Source organism: Camelus bactrianus, chromosome 4 (genome assembly GCF_048773025.1).
Source record: "Camelus bactrianus isolate YW-2024 breed Bactrian camel chromosome 4, ASM4877302v1, whole genome shotgun sequence".
Classification (NCBI taxonomy): Eukaryota; Metazoa; Chordata; class Mammalia; order Artiodactyla; family Camelidae; genus Camelus; species Camelus bactrianus.
Genome location: NC_133542.1, coordinates 66,656,966 through 66,680,135, shown reverse-complemented (window position 1 = coordinate 66,680,135; position 23,170 = coordinate 66,656,966). Strand labels below are relative to the sequence as shown.

General features: G+C 38.4%; 3 protein-coding genes across 3 annotated transcripts in view; all 3 read left to right on the top strand.

The window, feature by feature from the left end:
• LOC105069973 (olfactory receptor 1L8-like) overlaps positions 1–3,249 on the top strand; it is a 133,760-nt gene extending 130,511 nt beyond the window's left edge. Inside the window, exon 4 of the mRNA XM_010956224.2 lies at positions 3,134–3,249. The gene's annotated coding sequence lies outside the window, so the exon portion shown is untranslated. The remainder of the gene's footprint in view (positions 1–3,133) is intronic.
• On the top strand, positions 3,145–11,896 carry LOC105069937 (olfactory receptor 1L8-like). The gene is made up of 3 exons (XM_010956180.3): positions 3,145–3,269; positions 6,212–7,421; positions 11,760–11,896. Exon 2 carries the CDS (start codon positions 6,425–6,427, stop codon positions 7,367–7,369), a length of 945 nt encoding a protein of 314 aa, XP_010954482.2. The 5' UTR covers positions 3,145–3,269; positions 6,212–6,424; the 3' UTR covers positions 7,370–7,421; positions 11,760–11,896.
• Positions 11,897–14,778: 2,882 nt separating this feature from the next.
• Positions 14,779–17,805, top strand: LOC105069974 (olfactory receptor 1L8-like). The gene has a single exon (XM_010956225.3). It carries the CDS (start codon positions 14,854–14,856, stop codon positions 15,796–15,798), a length of 945 nt encoding a protein of 314 aa, XP_010954527.2. The 5' UTR covers positions 14,779–14,853; the 3' UTR covers positions 15,799–17,805.
• Positions 17,806–23,170: the final 5,365 nt, after the last annotated feature.

Genomic DNA, 23,170 nt, shown 5'->3' with positions numbered 1-23,170 from the left:
ATCATAAAGAATCCAATAAACGTGACATCATCAAAGGAAACTAATAAAGCTCCAATAATTGACCCTAAAGAAATGGAGATCAATAAACTGTCTGATGAAGAATTCAGAATAATCCTCTTAAAGAAGTTTAGTGAGCAAGAACACACAACTACTAAACCAAACTGGGAAAACAATGCATGAGCAATCTGAATTCAGTAATACACTAAAAGGATCATACACCGTGATCAAGTCGGATTTATCCCTTTGATGCAAGGATGGTTCAACATATGCAGGTCAATAAATATGTTACACCACAGTAATAGAACAGATAAAAATCATGATTTTTTTCAATAGATGCTTTTTCTGCATACAATATCCCTACATGATAAAAACCTCAACAAATAGTTGAGGAACAAACCACAACATAATAAAGACCGTATATGACAAACCCACAGCTAACATCATACTTACTGGTGAAAGGTTTTCCTCTAAGGTTAGGAATAAGACAAGGATGCCCATTCTCATTACTCCTATTTAATGTAGTACTGAAAGTCCTAGGCAGAGTGATTAGAAAAAGAAATAAAAGGCATTCAAATCAGAAAAGAAGTGTCTCTGTTTGCGGAGAACATGATAATATATACAGAAAATTTTAGACTCCAAAAAACTGTTAGAATAGATAAACAAATTTAGTAAAGTTGCAGGATAAAAATCAGCATACAAAAATCCGTTGCATTTCTATAAGGAAAAACCTCCTTGACATTGATCTTAGCAATGATTTTATAGATATAACACCCAAAGCACAAGCAACAAAAGCAAAACAAACGAACAAACAAATTTAAAAGACAATTGGGACTACAAGACTACATCGAACTAAAAAGCTTTCATATAGCAAAACAGTTATCAACAAAATGAAAAGACATCCTACAGAATGGAGAAAAATATTAGCAAACTACATATCTGATAAGGGGTTAATATCCAAAATATATATAAGAAACTCATACAAATCAATATCAAAAAATAAAAATTTAACTAAAAAACAGTCAAAGGACCTGAACAGACATTTTTCCAAAGAAGATATTCAAATGGCCAACAGGTACATGAAAAGGAGCTTAACATCGTTAACCATCAGGAAATCCAAAATCACAAGGAGAGATCACCACATCCCTGTTAGAATGGCTATTATCAAAAAGTCAAGAGATAAAAAGAGTTGGGGATGATGTGGAGAAAAAGGAACCCTGGGCACTGTTGGTAGGAATGTAAATTAGGACAGGCACTAAGGAAAACAATATGGAGGCACCATATGATCCAGCAATCCTACTTCTGGGTATATTATACATCCTAAAGAAATGAAATCACTATGTCAGACAGATATCTGAACCACTGGAGCTTTATAAATAGCCAAGACATGGAAACAACCTAAATGTCCATCAATGGATGAGTGGATTAAAAAAATGTGAATATTACTGGAATATTATTCAGCCATAAAAATGAAACCCTGCCATTTGTAACAACATATTGAAACATATGCTAAGTGAAATAAGTCAGAGAAAGACAAATACCACATGATCTCATTTATATGTGCAATATAAGAAAAATAACTCGGAGTAGATTGGTGGTTGCCAGGAGCGAGCAGTCCTGGGTGGGAAAAATGACTGAAGGTAGTCAAAGGGATGAAAAACTTGGGGGATGTAATTTACAGCCTGGGGACTATAGCTAACAAGACTGTGTTGTATATTTGAAAGCTGCTAAGACAATAGATTTTCAAAGTTTTCACTACGAAAAAAAGTAGTTGTAACTATGTGAGGTGATGGATATGTTAAATAATATTGTTGAGTAATCTTTTTGCAATAAATGCAGATATAAAATCTTTATGTTGTATACTTTAAACTTACATAATGTCATATAAGTGGAAATAAGTAAATAAATGAATATTTGTTGAATGAATGAATAGAAGGAAGGAAGGCCACATGAATAGTACACGGAGGAAGCGGGACTAAAACCCAGGGCTCTCCGTCTCCATTGTATTTACTCTTAATATCTAGATCAAATGTTTAAAATTAAACTCAAGGCTAAGGGAAAAGACACTTGTATGTTGTGTGAGACAGCAGTTCCATCTGAGGGCAGAGGCAGAATGTGTTTTATTTCCTGTAACATGGTTGTGAACGTTGTTCACCATAATACACAATATTCTCTATACAAAATTCAAAAGGAGATTTTCTCTCTGATTTTAGTGCCAGGAAGAGTTGTTAGCCTCACTTTTCAGATGCAGTAACTAAGGTTCTTAGAGGCTAAGTAACTTGTTAAAAGCACACACTAATTGACAAAGCCAGCATTCCAATAAATATCACTTTTCCTAAACACTAAACCTTAAAACACTGCTCTGAGCCTAAACAATGAAATACAAACATTACTTTCTCCAAAGCCCATTTGCTACATATGACAGTAACCTTTGCCTGACCTTGCGTGTTAAACGTACATAAACTAACATTAACCTAAACCCACGTAGAAAAATACCTAATCCACATGCCTCTCCAGACATACACACCATTGATCTACCCCACTGAATCCATGAAAACTGAAACCTCCCTGAGGTTTCAGTGACTTATGATCTGCCTGATTCTAGAATACACCTTGGTCCACATCTGAATCCCCCAAAATAAAAATATTCACCCACATAAGTATTTGTCCACCCTTGATAACCCACACTTGAGGAAACTGAAGCACGCCCTGGAGATGCTGAGGGAGGCTATGCAGCTCTGAGGTTAGCCCCGGCGTCTAAACAGGAGGTCCCCTTCTCCCCATGGAGTCAGCTCTGTGGCCTGTGATTCCCAGTCTGCTCTCTGCCTACAGAGATCCCAGGACAAACTCCCCTGAGAGGTCATCACATCACAACTCCCGCAGCCTAACAGGTGCCCCCGAGCCCAGCAGAGCAGACCTGAGGCTCATGAGAAGCTGGCTGGGCTTCCACAGTCAGGAGAGCCCTCCCGCTTGAGTCCCGGCATCTCTGCCTCCTGAGATCCGGAGCCCGGAGAAGCGGCAGTGTGCTGGGGACCAGGCGTTAGGGAAGAAATGGGGGTTGATGCCAAGGCAGGGAAACCTGTTACCCCTTTGGAGTAGTACCTCAGCTCCTCCCTTCTTGCTTCTCTCCTTTCAGTCAGCCCGGATTTCATGGGAGACACATGAGGAAGCTGAGCTTTGGCTGAGAAGCAGACTAGGACCTGATGAACAGATGTGGTGCAGATCACCTTCTGGAGAGGCTGGGAAGGGAAGAAAAGCATCTGGATGTGGAGGTGAGTTCCGTAAGCTGGCCACCCATTTACTCCAACCCGGTTTGGAACCTTATTCTTTTCTCCTCAATAGTTTCAAGTAATTCATGGATTGAGAAGTCATAAGGTCCAAGTAAAACTTCCGTCTGCCATTTGGTTTCAAGTCCATCCAGTTTGACCTCCAGGCTACCTATACCATTTGTTTTGCTGGAAGCAAATCCCATTAGGAGGAAAGAAAAGACAAACAACTATTGTATTCCCAGCCTCATCCACTCACCCTGTGCTTTTAGCATGGTTCTTCCTGACTCTCAGATCTGAAACCTTCCTCCTGTTTTCTAGTCATCAGGATGGGGGTTCCTCATTCCTGAGACCTGGAGCATCCAATCTCATTAATTCATCATCATAGCTCCACTAATTTTTGTATTCCACATTCCCCAGGCAGCCCTTTCACAAATGACATTTTTTAATATTAACCTGTGTTTGATCAATTCTTTTACAGACTCGGTATTTCACTTGTAATTCATAAGACATCAGGAATCAGCTTGTGAGCAGGTGATGGAAGACAAATCAAACCCCTACTGTTTGTCTTCAGTCCAGGGCGCTGTCCACGGCATGACCACAGCTGCACACACCAGACACGCCCCGGTCATGCATGGCCCATTTTTCCTGCCAGACTTTGGCCAATTAATCATGGATAGTCAAACCTTCTAATTCCACCATCTCTACAACACAGAAAGATAGATCACTTCGCTTGCAACCACAAGGATAGATTCTGACTATAGGAAAAGAAAGCTTGTCAGTTAAGGAGGATAGAAGAGTAATTCATGTAGGAAATTATCAGAATGAGGAAAACAGTGCCTGTGCCTTGACTGTGAGAGACAATAAAAATACCAAAACTAGAGGAGTTTGAGAGTATGAGCTTAGAGTCAGCTTGGAGTTCAAATCCTGATTGCTATTCACTCCCTTAGTGACCTTGAGCAAACCACTTCCCCTCTATAAGTCTTAGTCTCCTGCTAACAACACATGCCTCACAGGTCCTTATCATGGGATTTAGTGAGATGCTTAGCATAAGCTTGATATGTAATACATATTCATAAATACTGGTTATGATTATTAACTTAAATTACTGATTCATTCAAATCATTCAATGGTAAACAAATATTCCTTCCATAAAATCTTGCAAAATTCTGAAATTAGCCTGACAATTTGGCAGTGAGGGATATGGTATTTTATGCATGTGAATAACTGATTTTGAGAACATCTAGAAATAGCAGATAAGGGAAGGTGACACGGGGACTGATGAGATCAACAGCTTCTCCTGAGAGTTTTCAATATGCTTCTCTCTCTTATAAATGTTTTCAACGTGTTATCTCACTAAATCCTCATGAGGGGGCCATATAGCTCATGTGGTAGAGTGCATGCTTAGCATTCACAAGGCCCTGGGTTCAATCCCCAGCACCTCCTCTAAAAATAAATAAGCAAACCTAATTACCTCCTCCACAAAATATTAAAAAATATGTATATAAATAAATCTTCATGAGAATGTGGCTATTTATGTTCAATATTACATATGAGGAAACTGAGATTTAAAGATGTGCAATAACTTACAACTAAAATGTAAGCATTCGAATGTTAAGTGAATTAATATATTAATTTATCAATGTTAAATTAATATATAAATTAATATATAAGAATTTTAAAATGCATTAAAAATTCCAGGGTAATAGGACTATTTAAACTCTGTGAAAGTATATATACTGCCTCTAAAAAATTATTTTAAACACCTTGGTATTATAAATATGTTCCTTGTAGAGATTTTTATGGTAATCAAGAATATGTAAATAACTAATGTCTCAAAGTCTGAAAATCCCTATGTAATCTGTAATTCACAAGGTATGGATGAATAGGCTGACCCTACGAAACTGATTTAAAGCACTTTCAAAAAGCATTTTACTGATGCAAGATCTCTCATTACAGAATATTTTGTAGTATCAGGAAACAGAGGCCAAAAGAAAAAGGACACTATGAACTCATCTACAAAACAAAAACAGACTCGTGGACATAGTGAGCAATCTTACGGTTACCAGGGAAAGGGAGTGGGAAGGGATAAATTTGGGAGTTTGAGATTTACAAATAGTAGCCACTATATATAAAAATAAATTTAAAAAAATAAAGTTTCTTCTGTATAGCACAGAAAAAAAAAACAGAGGCCATTTTGATGTCCATCACTAGGTAACTGGATATGACTTGGAAAAAAGCATAGAAGATAGATAGATAGAGATAGATAGATAGATAGATATGTATCTCATAGATATTTTTGGGTAAATGTATGAAAGAGGAGTTTTTAAAACAGGAATTGAATAGCCAGCAAAGGATGCCCATCCTGTACAAATGTGATTTAGGACAGGGGGTTAAAGAAAGGAAAAACAACTGCAAAACAGGGGAGACTTGCACACACTGATGATGACAGCAGCCCATGAGTGGAGGAGGAGGACCCTCTCTCATTCTGTGCCCAGAGGAGGAAAATAACACTGTTGAACTGGATTCAGCATTTCTCCTAGATTTGCCCTATTGGTTATTGGGACAAACCCTTATTTGTTTCCAAGACATGCAAAGATGAACTCTAGTGTTATACAACTGAAATTGCTTTGATAAGGAATGAGTGTCCTGTGACTTCACTATCTAAAATACCTCCACCCTCCACTCCTCAGCCATCTCCATCCTTATACTGCTCTATTTTGTTAACAAAATTTATCCCTACCTGATATTATATTGCATATTTCTTGGTTGCTGATCTGTCTTCCAAACTAGAACATGAGCTACCCAAAGCAAAAGATTTCTCTGTTTTATTGCTATGTTCCCAGCATGGAGACAGTGCCTTTCTCAGAATAAGAGCTAATGAACTTCAATCAGAGAGGGCCACCTCTGATGATTTCTAAAGGAAAACTCTTCTTCTGTCTCTCTAGCTTTCAGTACAAGGCCCTTACAATGCCAGTGGACCTGGGAATGGAAGATGAAATCAAGGACCATGAGGTTGACAAGCGGTCCCTGCACAACTGCTCATTGTGACAAAACAGAGGAAACAAAGACCTGCTGGCTTCTCAGGATTAGGTTATGGAATTGGAACATGTAAAATAAATTTAAAAAAAAGCTTCTTGTATATAACTAGACCCAAGTCAATGGAAAGAGTCAACCAAACCAGTAGTGTCTCTGAATTCATCCTCCTGGGACTCTCCTCCCGGCCTGAGGACCAGATGCCACTCTTTATCCTCTTCCTCACCATGTACTTCATCACAATAATAGGGAACCTGCTCATCATCCTGGCCATCCGCTCTGACCCCCAGCTCAAGACCCCCATGTATTTCTTCTTGAGTTTCTTGTCTTTCACTGATATTTGCTTCACAACGACCATCGTCCCCAGAATGCTGGTGAACTTCGTGTCAGGGAAGACCATCTCCTATGCTGGGTGTCTGACCCAGATGTATTTTATATATGCTTTGGGCAACACTGACAGCTGCCTTCTAGCAGTCATGGCCTTTGACCGCTATGTGGCCATCTGTGACCCCTTCCACTATGTCACCGTCATGAGCCACCACCGCTGTGCCCTCCTGGTGGCCTTGTCCTGCTCATTGCCTCACCTCCACTCACTCCTACACACACTTCTGCTGAATCAGCTCAACTTCTGTGACTCTAATGTTATCCACCACTTTCTCTGCGACCTCAGCCCTCTGATGAAATTGTCCTGCTCCTCCACATTTGTCAATGAAATTGTGATAATGATTGAAGGATCTGTTTTTGTGGTGACCCCCTTTCTATTCATTGCTTTCTCTTACACACGAATCCTCATCACTGTTTTCAACATTCCTTCAGCTGCTGGGAAACGCAAAGCCTTCTCCACTTGCGGTTCTCACCTCACTGTGGTAACACTCTTTTATGGAAGCATCTTCTATGTCTATTTACAGCCCGTGTCCACCTACACCGTCAGGGACCACATGGCAACGATTGTCTACACAGTTCTGTCCTCCATGCTCAACCCTTTCATCTACAGCCTGAGAAACAAAGACCTGAAGCAGGGCCTGAGGAAGCTGATGGGCAGGAGGAAACCCCAGGCAGCACCCTCTTGATGAACACACAGTGGAACTGGCTCCACTTAACTCTGGTTTCTATTGGATCTTGGTGAGCAATCAAGCTCTTGGAGGTCAGCATTTTTAAGCCATGGGAGACAAGGCTATTTCTACAGTGGGCAGGCACATCCATTGATGACGGCCCACCAGTTGGCCTTGTCTCTGCTTAACTCATAATCCTCTTCCCTTACTATTTCCCCTCTTTCTTATGAAAATTCATGACATCTCATCTTCCAAATACTGCTTTAAACTAACCCTTTCCCCACAGATATTTTCTCAACAAATGTCTCTCTCTTTAAGGCTTATCCTCCAAATGCCTTCACATTTCAATATACTGCTAAAAATCATGAGTTAATTTATAATGGTTGAATGGTCTGCAAACTTTTGAAAGGGGAAAGAAATAAAGAAGACAGGGAATAGCAGGGAAAGGAGGCAGAGTACATTTTAGCTAATTTTCTTGTTTTGAGGATTTTTTAAAAATTAATTCCTCACTTTTCTCTTTCAAAAATTTTTTCTTGTTTAGAACTTAACTTTTCACTTTTTCGCTTCTCTCTGCTTTCTATTTCTCCTTTATTATATTGCTATGGCTTTATTTATTTTCAGTTTCCTCACTTTTTTAACCAGTTAAAAATTGCAAATGATCAGAAAGAACAAGAACAAAGAAAGTATCCATCCCACACTGGAGATGTTGAAACCTTTCTTACCTTCATCCATCTCTAAAGCTGTATGTTTAATACTTATTCTAGAAACTCCAACTCTTAAGTGACTAATTTGTAGAAATATTATCATAAGTGTATATTGGGTACTTAGATTTTATTTTAGTGAAGTTTAATTTAATAAAGTTATTTAGTGGGTTTACAGCAAATAAAAATTGGCAAAAACCTAAAATCCTCTCAAAAGGAAATAGAGAAATTAGTTATGATCCATTATATAGACTGTAGCAATATGCAGCGGGCTGAAAAAATCAAACAGATCTCTATTACTCCCTTCAAAAGCCATTAAGTAGAAAAATCAAGATGTAGAACAATGTATAAAAATATAAATCATTATATTTTAAAAAATTTTATCTATCTATCTTTCTCTAATATATGTATAGTCACTGGAGTAAGAAAAAAGTGCAGGGGAGGAGACAGGAGAGAGCTTCCACTTCTTTATCCATATTTGTAACGTCTAAATTTGAGCAAATAAATATCTATAGCTCATGGAATTTTAAACTGTTAAGAAATCAGATAACCAGTGCAATGGTGAATGACTTTCTTTGTAAGATGCCAGCTGAAGAGAAGCTTTTTAGGGTGCTCGCAAATCTGAAAAATATCATTATGGCTTTTCACTTGAATGATAATTTAATAGCATATAGCATTCCGGGTACCAAAATTTTGGAACTTTAAAAGCATAGTTCAGTGTTCTACTGCATCAAGTGTTTCCACTGAGAAACAGGAAGTCTTTGCAATGTGCTTCGTGATCCCCTTCCCTCACCACAGTCTGAAGACCCTGCACCAAACCTGGTCACGCTGCCCCTGCTTAGGCTTTAGGAGATCGGATCCTGATTCCACTCCCTTTTCCAAGCCTGAGCACGGGAGTCTAGTCACTGTCCTTGAAAACAGACAGCCAGTTCTAAAATGTGAATGGAAATGAAACGATCTTGAACAGCCAAGACAATCCTGAAGAAAAATCATAAAGTTGGAGGACACATTATCAAATCTCAAGACTTACTACAAAGCTAAAGTAATCAATATGTGTAATATTTGTATAAGAACACAGAAATAGATCAATGTAACAGAATAGAGAACCCAGAGATAAATATTTATTTCTATATGCATTTAATTTTTGGCAAAGTGCCAATGTGGTTTAATGGGAAGAGAAGGATTCATCCAATACGTTAAGCAGGAGCAACTGGATAAGCACACAGAAAACAATTAAACCTGCCCCCTCACTCCATGTCATGTGCAAAAATTAATTCAGAAGGGTTCATTGACCAAAATGTGAGGAATAGAACTTTAAATTTCTTGAAGAAAACAGAAAAATATATGTAAATTTATTTATGACCTTGAGATGAATGACGTTTCCTAGGTCTGGAAACAAAAAGGACTAATTACAAAAGAACACTTTTAAAATTAGCTTTCATCAAAGTTTAAAACTTCTGCTCACCAGAAGAAACCTTAAGAAAATGAAAAGGGAAAAAATATTCACAATGCATATATCTGACAAGAGACATATCCAGAATATACATAATTTTCCTTTTTTAAATTTAGTTTTTATTTTATTTCTTGGGCAGAGGTAATTAGTTTAATTTAATTTAAATTAATTAATTAATTATTTTAAAGGAGGTACTGGGGATCGAACCCAGGACCACATGCATGCTAAGCATGCACTCTACCATTTTGAGCTACCCCCTCCCCTTAATTTTTCTATTTGCAACAACTTGCATGGATTTGGAAAGTATTATGCTAAGTGAAATAAGTCAGGGAAAGACAAATATTGTATTATATCATTTATATGTGAAATCTAAAAAATAAAGCAAACTAGTGAATATAACAAAAAAGAAGAAAAATTAAAGACTCATAGATATAGAAAAGAAACTAGTGGTTCCCAGTGAGGAGAGGGAAGGGGCGAGGGGCAAGATAGGGGTAAGGGATTAAGAGATACAAAAAAAAAAAACAAGTAAGCTACAAAGATATATTATACATAACAGGGAATATAGCCAATATTTTATGACTATAAATGGAGTATAACCTTTAAAAATTGTGAATTACTATGTTACACACCCAAAACTTACATAATGTTGTACATCAACTATATCTCAATTTTAAAGATTAAAAAAAAAAAAGAAATTCACTAGGAGAGTAGATTTTCAAAGTTCTCATCAAAAAAAATAAACAAAAAGTTGTAACTCTGTGAGGTTATGGGTGTGTTAACTAACATGATTTTGCAGTAAATACAGATATCAGATCATTGTGTTGCATAACTTAACGTTACACAACGTTATATGTCAACCATCTCAGTAAAGCTGGAAATAAATAAATAAACAAATATTTGCTGAATGAATGAATAGAAACAAGAGAAAGACAAAGGCCACGTGAAGAGGAAGAGTACAGGAGGCAGGACTCCAACGCAGGGCTCTCTGTCTCTGCAGTACTTACTCTTTTTTAAAAAATTAATTCATCGAAAGCTTTAATAAGACCGTCTTGCCCATGCTAAATACTTTCAGGGACTGCTGGGTAGCTGAACCTTTGAGATGCAGTACTTACTCTTAATAAGAAGATTAAATTTTTTGAATTCAACTCAAAGCTAAGGAAGAAGGCACAGGTGTCTTGGGTGAGAGATCGTGGTTTCCTCTAAGGGCAGCAGCAGAATGGGTTTTATTTCCAATAACATCATTGTGGATGACGTTCACCACAATACACAATATTCTCTATATAAAATTCAAAAGGAAATTCTCCCTCTGGTTTTAGTGCCAGGAAGAGTTACTAACCTTATTTTTCAGATGAAGAAATGAAAGGTTTAGAGGTTAAATAACATGTTAAAAGCAACTCCTAAGCGGCAAGGTCATCTTTCTAATAAATACCTCCGTTCCTCAACACTAAACCTCAAAACACTGCTCTGAGCATAAATTCTGAAAACATATACATTATTTTTTCCAAAGCCCCATTGCTATGTGTGACAGTGACATTTCCCTGACCTTGTTCTTTAAACATATATGAACTAACAGTAACCTAACCCCACACAGACAAAAAATCTAAGACACGTGCTTCCCCAGACACTAAAATACATGCACACCATTGATCTACCCCCACTGGATCCATGAAAACTGAGAACTCCCCATAATGATTTATGACTTGCTCGATTCGAGAATATACCTTGGTCCACATCTGAATCCCCCAAAATAAAAATATTCACCCACATAAGTATCTGTCCACCCTTGATAACCCACACTTGAGGAAACTGAAGCACGCCCTGGAGATGCTGAGGGAGGCTACGCAGCTCTGAGGTTAGCCCTGGCATCTAAACAGGAGGCCCCAGGGGTCCCCTTCTCCCCTTGGAGTCAGCTGTGCAGCCTGTGATTCGCAGTCTGCTCTCTGCCTACAGAGATCCCAGGACAAACTCCCCTGAGAGGTCATCACACCACAACTCCTGCAGCCTAACAGGTGCCCCCGAGCCCAGCAGAGCAGACCTGAGGCTCATGAGAAGCTGGCTGGGCTTCCACAGTCGGGAGAGCCCTCCCGCTTGAGTCCCGGCATCTCTGCCTCCTGAGATCCGGAGCCCGGAGAAGCAGCGGTGTGCTGGGGACCAGGCGTTAGGGAAGAAATGGGGGTTGAGGCCAAGGCAGGGAAACCTGTTACCCCTTTGGAGTAGTAACTCAGCTCCTCCCTTCTTGCTTCTCTCCTTTCAGTCGGCCCCATATTTTGTGGGAGACACATGAGGAAGCTGAGCTTTGGCTGAGAAGCAGACTAGGACCTGATGAACAGATGTGGTGCAGATCACCTTCTGGAGAGGCTGGGAAGGGAAGAAAAGCATCTGGATGTGGAGGTGAGTTCCGTAAGCTGGCCACCCATTTACTCCAACCCGGTTTGGAACCTTATTCTTTTCTCCTCAATAGTTTCAAGTAATTCATGGATTGAGAAGTCATAAGGTCCAAGTAAAACTTCCGTCTGCCATTTGGTTTTAAGTCCATCCAGTTTGACCTCCAGACCACCTATACCATTTGTTTTGCTAGAAGCAAATCTCATCAGTAGAAAGAAAGGGGAAAAAAAATTGTATTCCCAGCCACATCCACTCACCCTGTGCTTTTAGAACGGTTCTTCCTGAGTCCCAGATCCAAAACCTTCCTCCTTTTTTTCTAGTCATCAGCATGTGTGTTGCAACCTGGAGCATCCAATCTCAGTAATTCACCAAATCTCCCCTTTTTGTATTCCACATTCCCCAGGCAGCCCTTTCACAAGTGACTCAGTTTTGAATATTGCTCTGTGTTTGATAAACTGCTTTACAGACATGGTATCTCACTTGTGAATCAGGAGTCAGTGTGTGAGCAGGTGATGGAGGACAAATCAAACCCCTACTGTTTGTCTTCAGTCCAGGGCACTGTCCACGGCATGACCACAGCTGCACACACCAGACATGCCCCGGTCATGCATGGCCCATTTTTTCTGCCAAACTTGGGCCAGTTAATCATGGATAGTCAAACTTCCAAATTCCACCATCTTTACAGCACAGATAGATCACCTCTCTTGCAACTACAAGGATAGTTTCTGAACATGGGGGAAGAAACATTGACAGTCAAGGGGGATAGAAGGGTAATTCATGTAAGAACCTATCAAAATGGAGAAAACAGTGCCTGTGCCTGATTGTGAGAGACAATAAAAATACCAAAACTAGAGGAGGGGTAACGTAGTGGCTAAAAGCACGAGCAACCAGAGCGAGTCTGAAATCAGAGTGGGGTTCAAATCCTGATTGCTAGTCACTTCCTTAGTGACCTTGAGCAAGCCACTTCCCCTCTGTAAGCCTTAGTCTCCTCCTAACAACACGTGCCTCACAATCCCTTATTATGGGACTTAGTGGGATGCTTAGCAGAAGTGTGACATGGAATAATTTCTCAATATATATTGGTTATTATTATTAATTTTAATTCCTGATTCAGCCAAAGATCAATGCACAAATGTTTCATCCATAAAATCTTGTAAAATCATAAATTAGCCCGACAATTGAGCAGTGAGCTATGTCATGTTTTACGCATATGAATTGACGGATTTTGAAAACAGCTAGAATTAGCAGGTAAAGGAAGGTGACACTGAGAATTGAAAAGCATCAACAGCTTCTCCTGAGTGTCTACAATATACTGGTCCCTCTTCTCGGGGATTTAAATGCATTATCTCACTAAACTCTCATGAGAATGGGGACATTTGTGTCCAATAGTGCACATGAGGAAACTGAGGTTTAAAGACGTTTAGTATCTTATGACTAAAGTGTAAGCATTTATTTGTTCAATGAATCAATATATTAATATACAATGTTGTGCTAGGCCAATGTGCATTCAACCTGTGTCAAAGAGTATGCTGCCTCTAAAGAAAGGATTTGAAATACTTTAATGATTATAAATGTGTACTTTGTAGAGATTTTTATGGTAACCAAGAATATGTAAATAACCAATGTCTCAAAATGCATAAAAATCCCTATGTAATATGTCTATTCAAAAGGTATAGACAAATAAGCTGACTCTAAAAGTTGATTTAACATACTTTTTGCATTCTTCCTTATTGAAGTATAGTCAGTTTACAATGTTGTGTCAGTTTCTGGTGAACAGCATAATGTTTCAGTCATACATAAACATGTATATCTTCCTTTTCATATTCTTTTTCATTATGGGTTACTACAAGATACTGAATATAGTTCCCATGCTCTACAGAAGAAACTTGTTTATTTTATATACAGTAGTTAGTATCTGCTATGTTCCTTCAGTCTAAAGTACTTTTTGAAAGCACTTTGCTGATAAAAGACCTCTCATTACAGAGGTTTTTGTAGCAGCAAGAAATGAAGGTTTTTTTATGTCTATTTCTGGGAAATTGGATATGACTGAAAAATCACATATATAAACATGTGTCTCATAGATATTTGTGGATAAATATACGAAAGAGGAGTTTTTAAAACAGGAATTGAATAGCCAGCAAAGGATGCCCATCCTGTACAAATGTGATTTAGGACAGGGGGTTAAAGAAAGGAAAAACAACTGCAAAACAGGGGAGATTTGCACACACTGATGATGACAGCAGCCCATGAGTGGAGGAGGAGGACCCTCTCTCATTCTGTGCCCAGAGGAGGAAAATAACACGGTTGAACTGGATTCAGCATTCCTCCTAGATTTGCCCTGTTGGTTGTAGTGGCAAACCCTTATTTGTTTCCAAGACATGCAAAGATGAACTCTAGTGTTATACAACTGAATTTGCTTTGATAAGGAATGAGTGTCATGTGACTTCGCTATCTAAAATACTTCCATCCATACATCCCAGTCCCGTCCATCCCCATATACTGCTCTATTTTGTTAATAAAATTTATCCCTACCTGATATTATATTGCATATTTTCTTTGTTGATGACTTACCTTCCCAATACAACATGAGCTACCAAGAGGCAAACATTCGTGGGTTATATGATTATGTTCTTGTGGGAGAAAAGAGAGGTAGAGGGAGTGCTTTTCACAGAATAGAAACTAATGAACTTGAATCAGAGAGGGCCACGTCTGATGATTTCTAAAGAAAAATTCTTCTTCTGTTCCTCCAGCTTTCAACATAAAGCCCATATGAAGCCCACAGATTTGGGAAGGGAAGAGTACAACAAAGACCATGAGGTTGACAAGCGGTCCCTGCACAACTGCTCATTGTGACAAAATAGAGGAAACAAAGACCTGCTGGCTTCTCAGGATTAGGTGATGAAATTGGAACATGTAAAATAAGTTAAAAAAAAAGCTTCTTGTATATAACTAGACCCAAGTCAATGGAAAGAGTCAACCAAACCAGCAGTGTCTCTGAATTCATCCTCCTGGGACTCTCCTCCCGGCCTGAGGACCAGATGCCACTCTTTATCCTCTTCCTCACCATGTACCTCATCACAATAATAGGGAACCTGCTCATCATCCTGGCCATCCGCTCTGACCCCCAGCTCAAGACCCCCATGTATTTCTTCTTGAGTTTCCTATCATTCACTGACATTTGCTTCACAACAACCATTGTTCCCAAGATGCTGGTCAACTTCTTGTCAGGGAAGACCATCTCCTATGCTGGGTGTCTGACCCAGATGTATTTTATATATGCTTTGGGCAACACTGACAGCTGCCTTCTAGCAGTCATGGCCTTTGACCGCTATGTGGCCATCTGTGACCCCTTCCACTATGTCACCATCATGAGCCACCACCGCTGTGTCCTCCTGGTGGCCTTGTCCTGCTCATTGCCTCACCTCCACTCACTCCTACACACACTTCTGCTGAATCAGCTCAACTTCTGTGACTCTAATGTTATCCACCACTTTCTCTGCGACCTCAGCCCTCTGATGAAATTGTCCTGCTCCTCCACATTTGTCAATGAAATTGTGATAATGATTGAAGGATCTGTTATTTTGGTGACCCCCTTTCTATTCATTGCTTTCTCTTACACACGAATCCTCATCACTGTTTTCAACATTCCTTCAGCTGCTGGGAAACGCAAAGCCTTCTCCACTTGCGGTTCTCACCTCACTGTGGTAACACTCTTTTATGGAAGCATCTTCTATGTCTATTTACAGCCCGTGTCCACCTACACCGTCAGGGACCACATGGCAACGATTGTCTACACAGTTCTGTCCTCCATGCTCAACCCTTTCATCTACAGCCTGAGAAACAAAGACCTGAAGCAGGGCCTGAGGAAGCTGATGGGCAGGAGGAAACCCCAGGCAGCACCCTCTTGATGAACACACAGTGGAACTGGCTCCACTTAACTCTGGTTTCTATTGGATCTTGGTGAGCAATCAAGCTCTTGGAGGTCAGCATTTTTAAGCCATGGGAGACAAGGCTATTTCTACTGTGGGCAGGCACATCCATTGATGACGGCCCACCAGTTGGCCTTGTCTCTGCTTAACTCATAATCCTCTTCCCTTACTATTTCCCCTCTTTCTTATGAAAATTCATGACATCTCATCTTCCAAATACTGCTTTAAACTAACCCTTTCCCCACAGATATTTCCTGAACAAATTTCTGTCTTTTATTAAGACTTATCCTCCAAGGGCCTTCACATTTCAATATACTGCTTAAAAATAATTACTTAATTTATACCTGTTGAATGTCTTTGAAAATATTTGAAGGTGGAAAGAATGAGTGAAGAGAAGAAAGAGTAGGTGGGGCATATTTAGCTAATTTTCTCAAATTGAGGGTTTTTATAATTCCTTGTTTTTCTCTTTAAAAAACTTTCTTGCTTATAAATTGTTTTCACTGTTACTCTTTCCTTATCTTTCTATCCTTCCTTCATTATCTTGCTAATGGATTTATTTCTTTTCAAATTTCTCTTATTTTTTCACCATGCAATTAAAAACCCTAATGGCCAGAAAAAAACAAGCAAAGAGTGATGACATGAAAACTGTCCATTCCACAGTGGTGAAGGGAGGATGCTGGAAACTTTCTCCCCTCCCTCTATCCCTAAAGCTAAATGTTTAAAAATAAGTGATTTAATACCTTATTCTAGAAATTCCCACTCTTAGAAGTCTGCTTTGTAAAAATATTATCATAAATGTATATAGAATTGAGATTTTTTTCAATGAATCCCGGTTTAAGAGATTAAAAATTGGCAGCAACCTAAAATCCTATCAGAAGGGAATAAATAAATTATTTATGGTTAATTATATAGAATGTAACAATATATAATATGTTGGAAGAATCAAATACAGCTCTATCACTTCCTTGAAAAGCCATTAAGTAGAAAAGCAACGACATAGAACAAGGTGGGGCAGGGTACAGTTCAGTGGTAGAGCACATACTTAGCATGCATGAGGTCTTGGGTTTGATCCCCAGTACCTCCATCAAATAAATAAACAAATAAATCTAATTACCCCCCCAAAGGAAAAAATAAAAGATGTAGAACAAAGTATAAAAGTATTAATCCACTATGTTTTTAAAAATTGTATGAATATCTATGTGTGTATAGTCTCTGGCATAAGAATGGAAGTGCAAGGAGGGGGGACAGAAAGGGAGAGAATTTCCACTTCTTTATACATATTTGTAATGTCTGAATTTTTGCAAATAAATATTTATAGCTCATGGAATTTAAAATTATTAATAAATTAGATGGCCATTGCAATGGTGAGAGACTTTCTTTGTAAGATACCAGCTGAAGAGAAACTTTTTAGGTGCTTGCAAATCTGAACAGCATCTTTATTTGGTTCTTTCATTTGAATGGTAATTTAATAGGGTATAGCATTCCAGGTACCAAAACTTTTGGAACTTTAAGGACATAGTTCACTGTTCTACTGCATCAACTGTTTTCCGTGGGAAATAAGCAGTCACTCTGATGTGTTCCTTGTCATCCCCTCCCCTCACCACAGTCTGTAGATAGCCTGCACCAAACCTGGCCACGCTGCCCCCGCTTGGGCTTTAGGAGAGCAGACCCTGATTCCAGGCACTTTACTCCAAGCCTGGGCACAGGTGCTTAGTCATTGTCCTTGGAAACAGACAAGCCAACTCTAAAACCTGAATGGAAATGAAAACGACCTTCAAACAGTCAAGACAACCTTGAAGGAAAATCACAAAGTTGGAGAACACACATTTCCAAATTTCAGGACTGACCACAAAGCTAAAGTAATTAATATGTGTGATTTATATAGGAATACGTAAATAGATCAATGTAATAGAATAGAGAGCCCAGAAATAAATCTTTATTAACACAGTCATTTCATTTTTGGCAAAGTGTCAATGCAGTTTGAGGGGAGAGTAGGGCTCATGGACTACATGCAGCTGGAGAAACTTGAGAAGCACATGGAAAACAATTAAACTTGATCCCTTACTCCACGCCATACACAAAAATTAATTCAAAGTGGCTCATCGACCTAAATGTGTGGACTAAAACTATAAAATTTCTTTAAAAAAAAAACCAGAATATATATAAATATATATATGTAAAATATCTGTGATTCTGAGATGAGTGAATATTTCTTTTTTTATTAATTCTCTTTTTTATTGAAGTGTCGATGTACAGTGTTAGTTTCATGTGTACAGCAAAGCGAGATGAGGGAATATATTGGAAATAATCAGGAAACAAAAAGGACTAAATACAAAATATTATTAAATTGATTTATTAAATATAAAACTTCTGCTCATTGAAAGACAACTTAAGAAAGTGAACAGGGCAATGAATATATGTATGTTCATGTAAAGAAATTTTAAAAATTTTAAAAAATAAATACACATATCTTGCAAAAAAAAAAACCAGAAGTGAAAAGGGAGAAGATTTACAGATACTAACTAATATATAAAAAATAGATAAACAAGTTTATACTGTATAGCCCAGGGGACTATATTCAGTATCTTGTAGTAACCTATGGTGAAAAAGGATATGAAAACGAATATATGTATGTTCATGTATGACTGAAACATTGTGCTGTACACCAGACATTGACACAACATTGTAAACTGACTATACTCCAATAAAAATATATATATAAACCCCCCCAAAAAAGAAAGTAAAAAGGGAAAAAATACTCATGATGCATGTATCTGACACAGACATATCCAGAATATATAAAGAACTCAAACAAATCAATGTGAAAAAGCATACAACTCAATTTTTTAAAGTGGCCACAAATTTGAATATTGTACAAAAGAAGATACTCAATAGCCAATACCATATGTGAAAAGACATGCTGCCACTTGCCTGTAGAGGGCAGTATAGCTGAACCAGAGATTTCTAGCCAAAGAAACCCAGTCTGGTTTAAGGCAGTAATTGGGAAAAGTGAGAGGACTGTGAGTGTTGAAAAGAGATCACATAATGGGAAATAATGGTAGGAAAGGGTCAGGGGATGATAGTAATATTCTTAGCTGTTTTTCTCATGTGAGGTACTGAATCACCGCCAAGATGCTCCAGGATTCATTCTCCCCTGAGAAGGAGAACTGAACCAAAGCCACGCTAGAACAATTTCTCGAGACCTTATTTATATAATCTGGAAAGAATACATCAATCAGAGTTCCTTGATGACCTGCCTGGATCATAGCAGAATGGGACATTTTGTTGTTACATTTATCCTACTGAATCTCTGTAACCCTAAGAGGACCCCTGCAGTTGAATCTTCTTAGTCATATTTTGTGATGTTTATCATGCTAAGTCTCTGTAGCACTAAGAGGATTCCTGCCTTTTAACCTTTCTGAACACACTGTGACTGTCAGCTAACAGCTGCTACATTACGTTTCTGTAACCACGATGACTCCCTGGTTCCTAAGTTTGAGGGAGACATGTTTCTGTCTTCTGCCCAGTATGTTGGAATTGAATTTTCTCTTTTAATCACACCCAATAAGAATGTGGGTGGAAGATTATGCTGGCAGAAATTCAAGGAATCACAATGAAGTCTAAGAAGTGAAAGCTCGTGTGAGGGAGTTGTCACATATCAATGATGATTTCACCCTGAAACTTCAGGAAAAAATATTTGTGGGAAGACTTTGTTATGCTTGAACTGAACTGCACCTGCTAAGTGAATATGCTCACCTGGCAATCGCTTGAGGGAGACAACACTATTTGGGTGCACGTAGTGTGCTTGAATTAGTGTCACGCCATGGGTAGTCATGACAACAACACTTGTGATTGCATAACATTGGCCCAGAGGACTAAGAGGGACTTGAGAAGTTGGGAACGTGATTAAGTGTGTAGAGTCAAGTAGAAATTAACTTTCCTGGAGACTCATAATCTAAATGGTCACTAGAGGGAGTCCTCTCCAGGAAACTGACTGAACTTGGCATATGGCCCGGAAGTATGATGAAGCAATGTTTGAATAGACTATGTATATGCATTTACTAAACTGACTCAGCAACTAGCTTGTCAATAACTGTCAGAAAAAAACACATACCCTCACCCAGGAAGGAACTGCCGCCATTTTGATGGAAATAGCATCCTATATATTTAAACAGCAGTGGCCAACTGGGCTACAGGCTTAGGTAAGAGGAGGCTTATTTGTGGGAACACTAAAGATAGCCTAAATGATGGCAAGATTTTACTGGTAAGCATGGTATTTACTGATCCTCCCTCAGAACCCCAGTGTTAAAAGTATAATTGGCTCTCTATATTATAATTGGGAGAATTTGAACAGGTTAAGGATCAATTTTGGATTACCCTGGTGGAAGAGAGATGGGCACTTCTCTACAAAGATACCTAAATCCAGAGTTAATATAAAACTTGCTCTTTGTCCAATGAAGTACAATTATGCCCCCAGACCACATGGAACCTAGAATTTCCTGAGCCATGACTTTTAGTAATTATACCAGTTATGGAAAATAAATGATATATGAGAAAATGGTATTTTTGCTAAAAAAGTTAAATTGGCATTGTTATAGTAACTAATGTAGATGTGTTAAATGTCATTTAATCTCTCTGCCACAGCTATATGGCATAGTAAAGTTTTTCTGACTGAGTTATAAAAATAAACAAAAATGGAATGTAGGTATGAAATGGTTGCAGAGAGGTGGCCAAGATGGCAGACTAAGCAGACCATGAACTCACCTCCTCCCACAGACACCCTAAAATTACAGCTATTTATAGAGTAAATATATATGAGAATGCCCTGAAGACTAGCAGAAAAGATTTATCACAACTAAAGACATAAAGAAGGAACCACAATGAGACAGGTGAGAAGGGCAGAGATGCGATATAATCAGGACCTACATCCCCAGATCAGCAACCCACAAATGAGAGGCTGTCCCCAAGGAGGGAGGTATCTGAGCCTCATATCGGGCATCCCAGCCAGGGGGTCCTGCACTGGGAAGTCGAGCCCCTGGAACATCTGGCTTTGAAAAGCAGCTGGACTTACATTCAGGAGAGCTGGACTGCTATTAGAACTATTAGTGGGCATGCACAAAATCTCATATGCTCCAAGTCCCAGTACAGAGGAAGTAGTTTGAAAGGGGTCTGGGTCAGATCCACATGTTGATCTTGGAGAGACTCCCAGAGAGGCAAGAGGTAACTGGGACAACCCTGCCCCAGGGATGGAGTTGATAGTGTCACCCTTTTATTAGCTTGTTCTACCACAATAACACTCCCGCTGGCAAATGCCATTTTGGAATTCTCTTTCTAGCCTATTAGTGCCTGATGCTCAACACACACACTAAAGGCCAGTAGCAGCCCCAAGCCCTGCCAGGCCAGGCAGACAGCCTGAACAGACCAAAGAATAAAGCTGGAGGTAGCACACCCCCTGATTTTACATTATACTGCAATGCAACAGTAATCAAAACAGTATGGGACTGGCACAAAAACTGTTCAATGGAACAGAATAGAAAACTCAGAATTAAACCCATACTTATATGGACAATTAACCTATGACAAAGGAGGCAAAAGTATACAACGGGGGAAAGACAGCTTCATCAGTAAATGGTGTTGGGAAAACATGACAGCTACAAACAAAAAAAAATCAAATTGGACTCCTTTCTTACACAATATACAAAAATAAACTCAAAATGGAATAAATACTTAAATGTAAGACCCAAAGTCAAAAAACTTCTAGAAGAAAACATATACAATCTGCTCTTTGACACTGGTCTTAGTAATATTTTTAAATCTGTCCTCAGAAAACAAAAGGAAAAATGAACAAATGGAGTTACGTTAAACTAAAAAGCTTTTGCACAAGAAAAGGAACTCTCAATGAAATGAAAAGGCAGCCCACTGAATAGGAAAAGATATTTGAAATGATATGTCTGATAAAAGGTTAATAATATCCAAACTAGGCATAGAACACAAAAAACTCAACATCAAAAAATCAAACAACTCAATTAAAAGATGGACAGAGGACCTGAATAGACTTTTTCCCAAAGAAGACATACAGATGGCCAACCGATACAAGAAAAGATACTCAACATCACTAATCATCAGGGAAATGCAAATCAGAACCATAATGAGATACCACCTCACACCTGTCAGAATGGCTATTATCAAAAAAATAAGAAACAAGTCTTGGCAAGGATGTGGAGAAAAGGGAACTGTCATTCACTGTTGGTGGGATCATAAATTGGTGAAGCCGCTATAGAAAGCAATATGGAGGTTCCCTAAAAACTCAAAAATAGAACTGCTTTATGACCCAGCAATTCCACTTCTGTGTATTTACCTGAAGAAAACAAAAGCACTAATTTGAAAAGATATCTGCATTCCAATGTTCATTGTGGCATTATTTACAATAGCCAAGATATGGAAACAACCTAAGTGCTCACTCATAGGTGAATGGATAAAGATGTGGTAGATATATATATATATATATATATATAATGGAATATTACTCTGCCATAAAAAATCAAATCTTGCCATATGCAACAACATGGATGAATATAGAGGGTATTATGCTAAGTGAAATTAGAACTTATTAGTCAGACAGAGTAGCACAAATACCGTACAATCTCACATTAATATGGAATCTAAAAAAACTCAAACATACAAATAAACAAAACAAAATGAAAACAGACTCGTAGATATAGAAAACAAACAGCTGGTTGCCAGAGGGAACAGATGTGGAGAGAGCAGAAGGAATAGTTGAAGATGATTAAGAAGTACAAACTTCCATATATATAAATAAATAAGCTAGGGGGAATGTAATATACAGCATCAGAAACATGGTCAATAATACTGTAATAACTTTGTGTGGGGACAGAGTGTTACTAGAGTTATCATGGTGGTCATTTCATAGTGTATGCAAATGTCAAATTACTATGTAGCACTCCTAAAGCTAACATAATATTGTATGTCAACTTTATTTTTAAATAAATAAATAGGTTGCCAGAATTATAAGATTTGGGGGGAAGTCAAACTAAAATTTCCAATTGATATAATGCCCATGGAGACTTATTGGCTAGAAAAGGTAATTTTATCTTAAGAAAAGTGATATATACAACCGAATGCCTCCGTGGAAGTCTATAAAAAAAAAGAGGGAGGATATAGTCCAGCTGAAAAAGGTATATCAGAAATCTTGTGAGGGAATATAGTCAATCACATAGTGATTGTTGGAAAAGAATATCAATTCCTAATTGGATGATAGAGGTTCTAGTGTTTCAGAGTTTTAAGAGGTCTATTTTCATGCATCAAGTATTGTAGAAGTTACTATATTTAG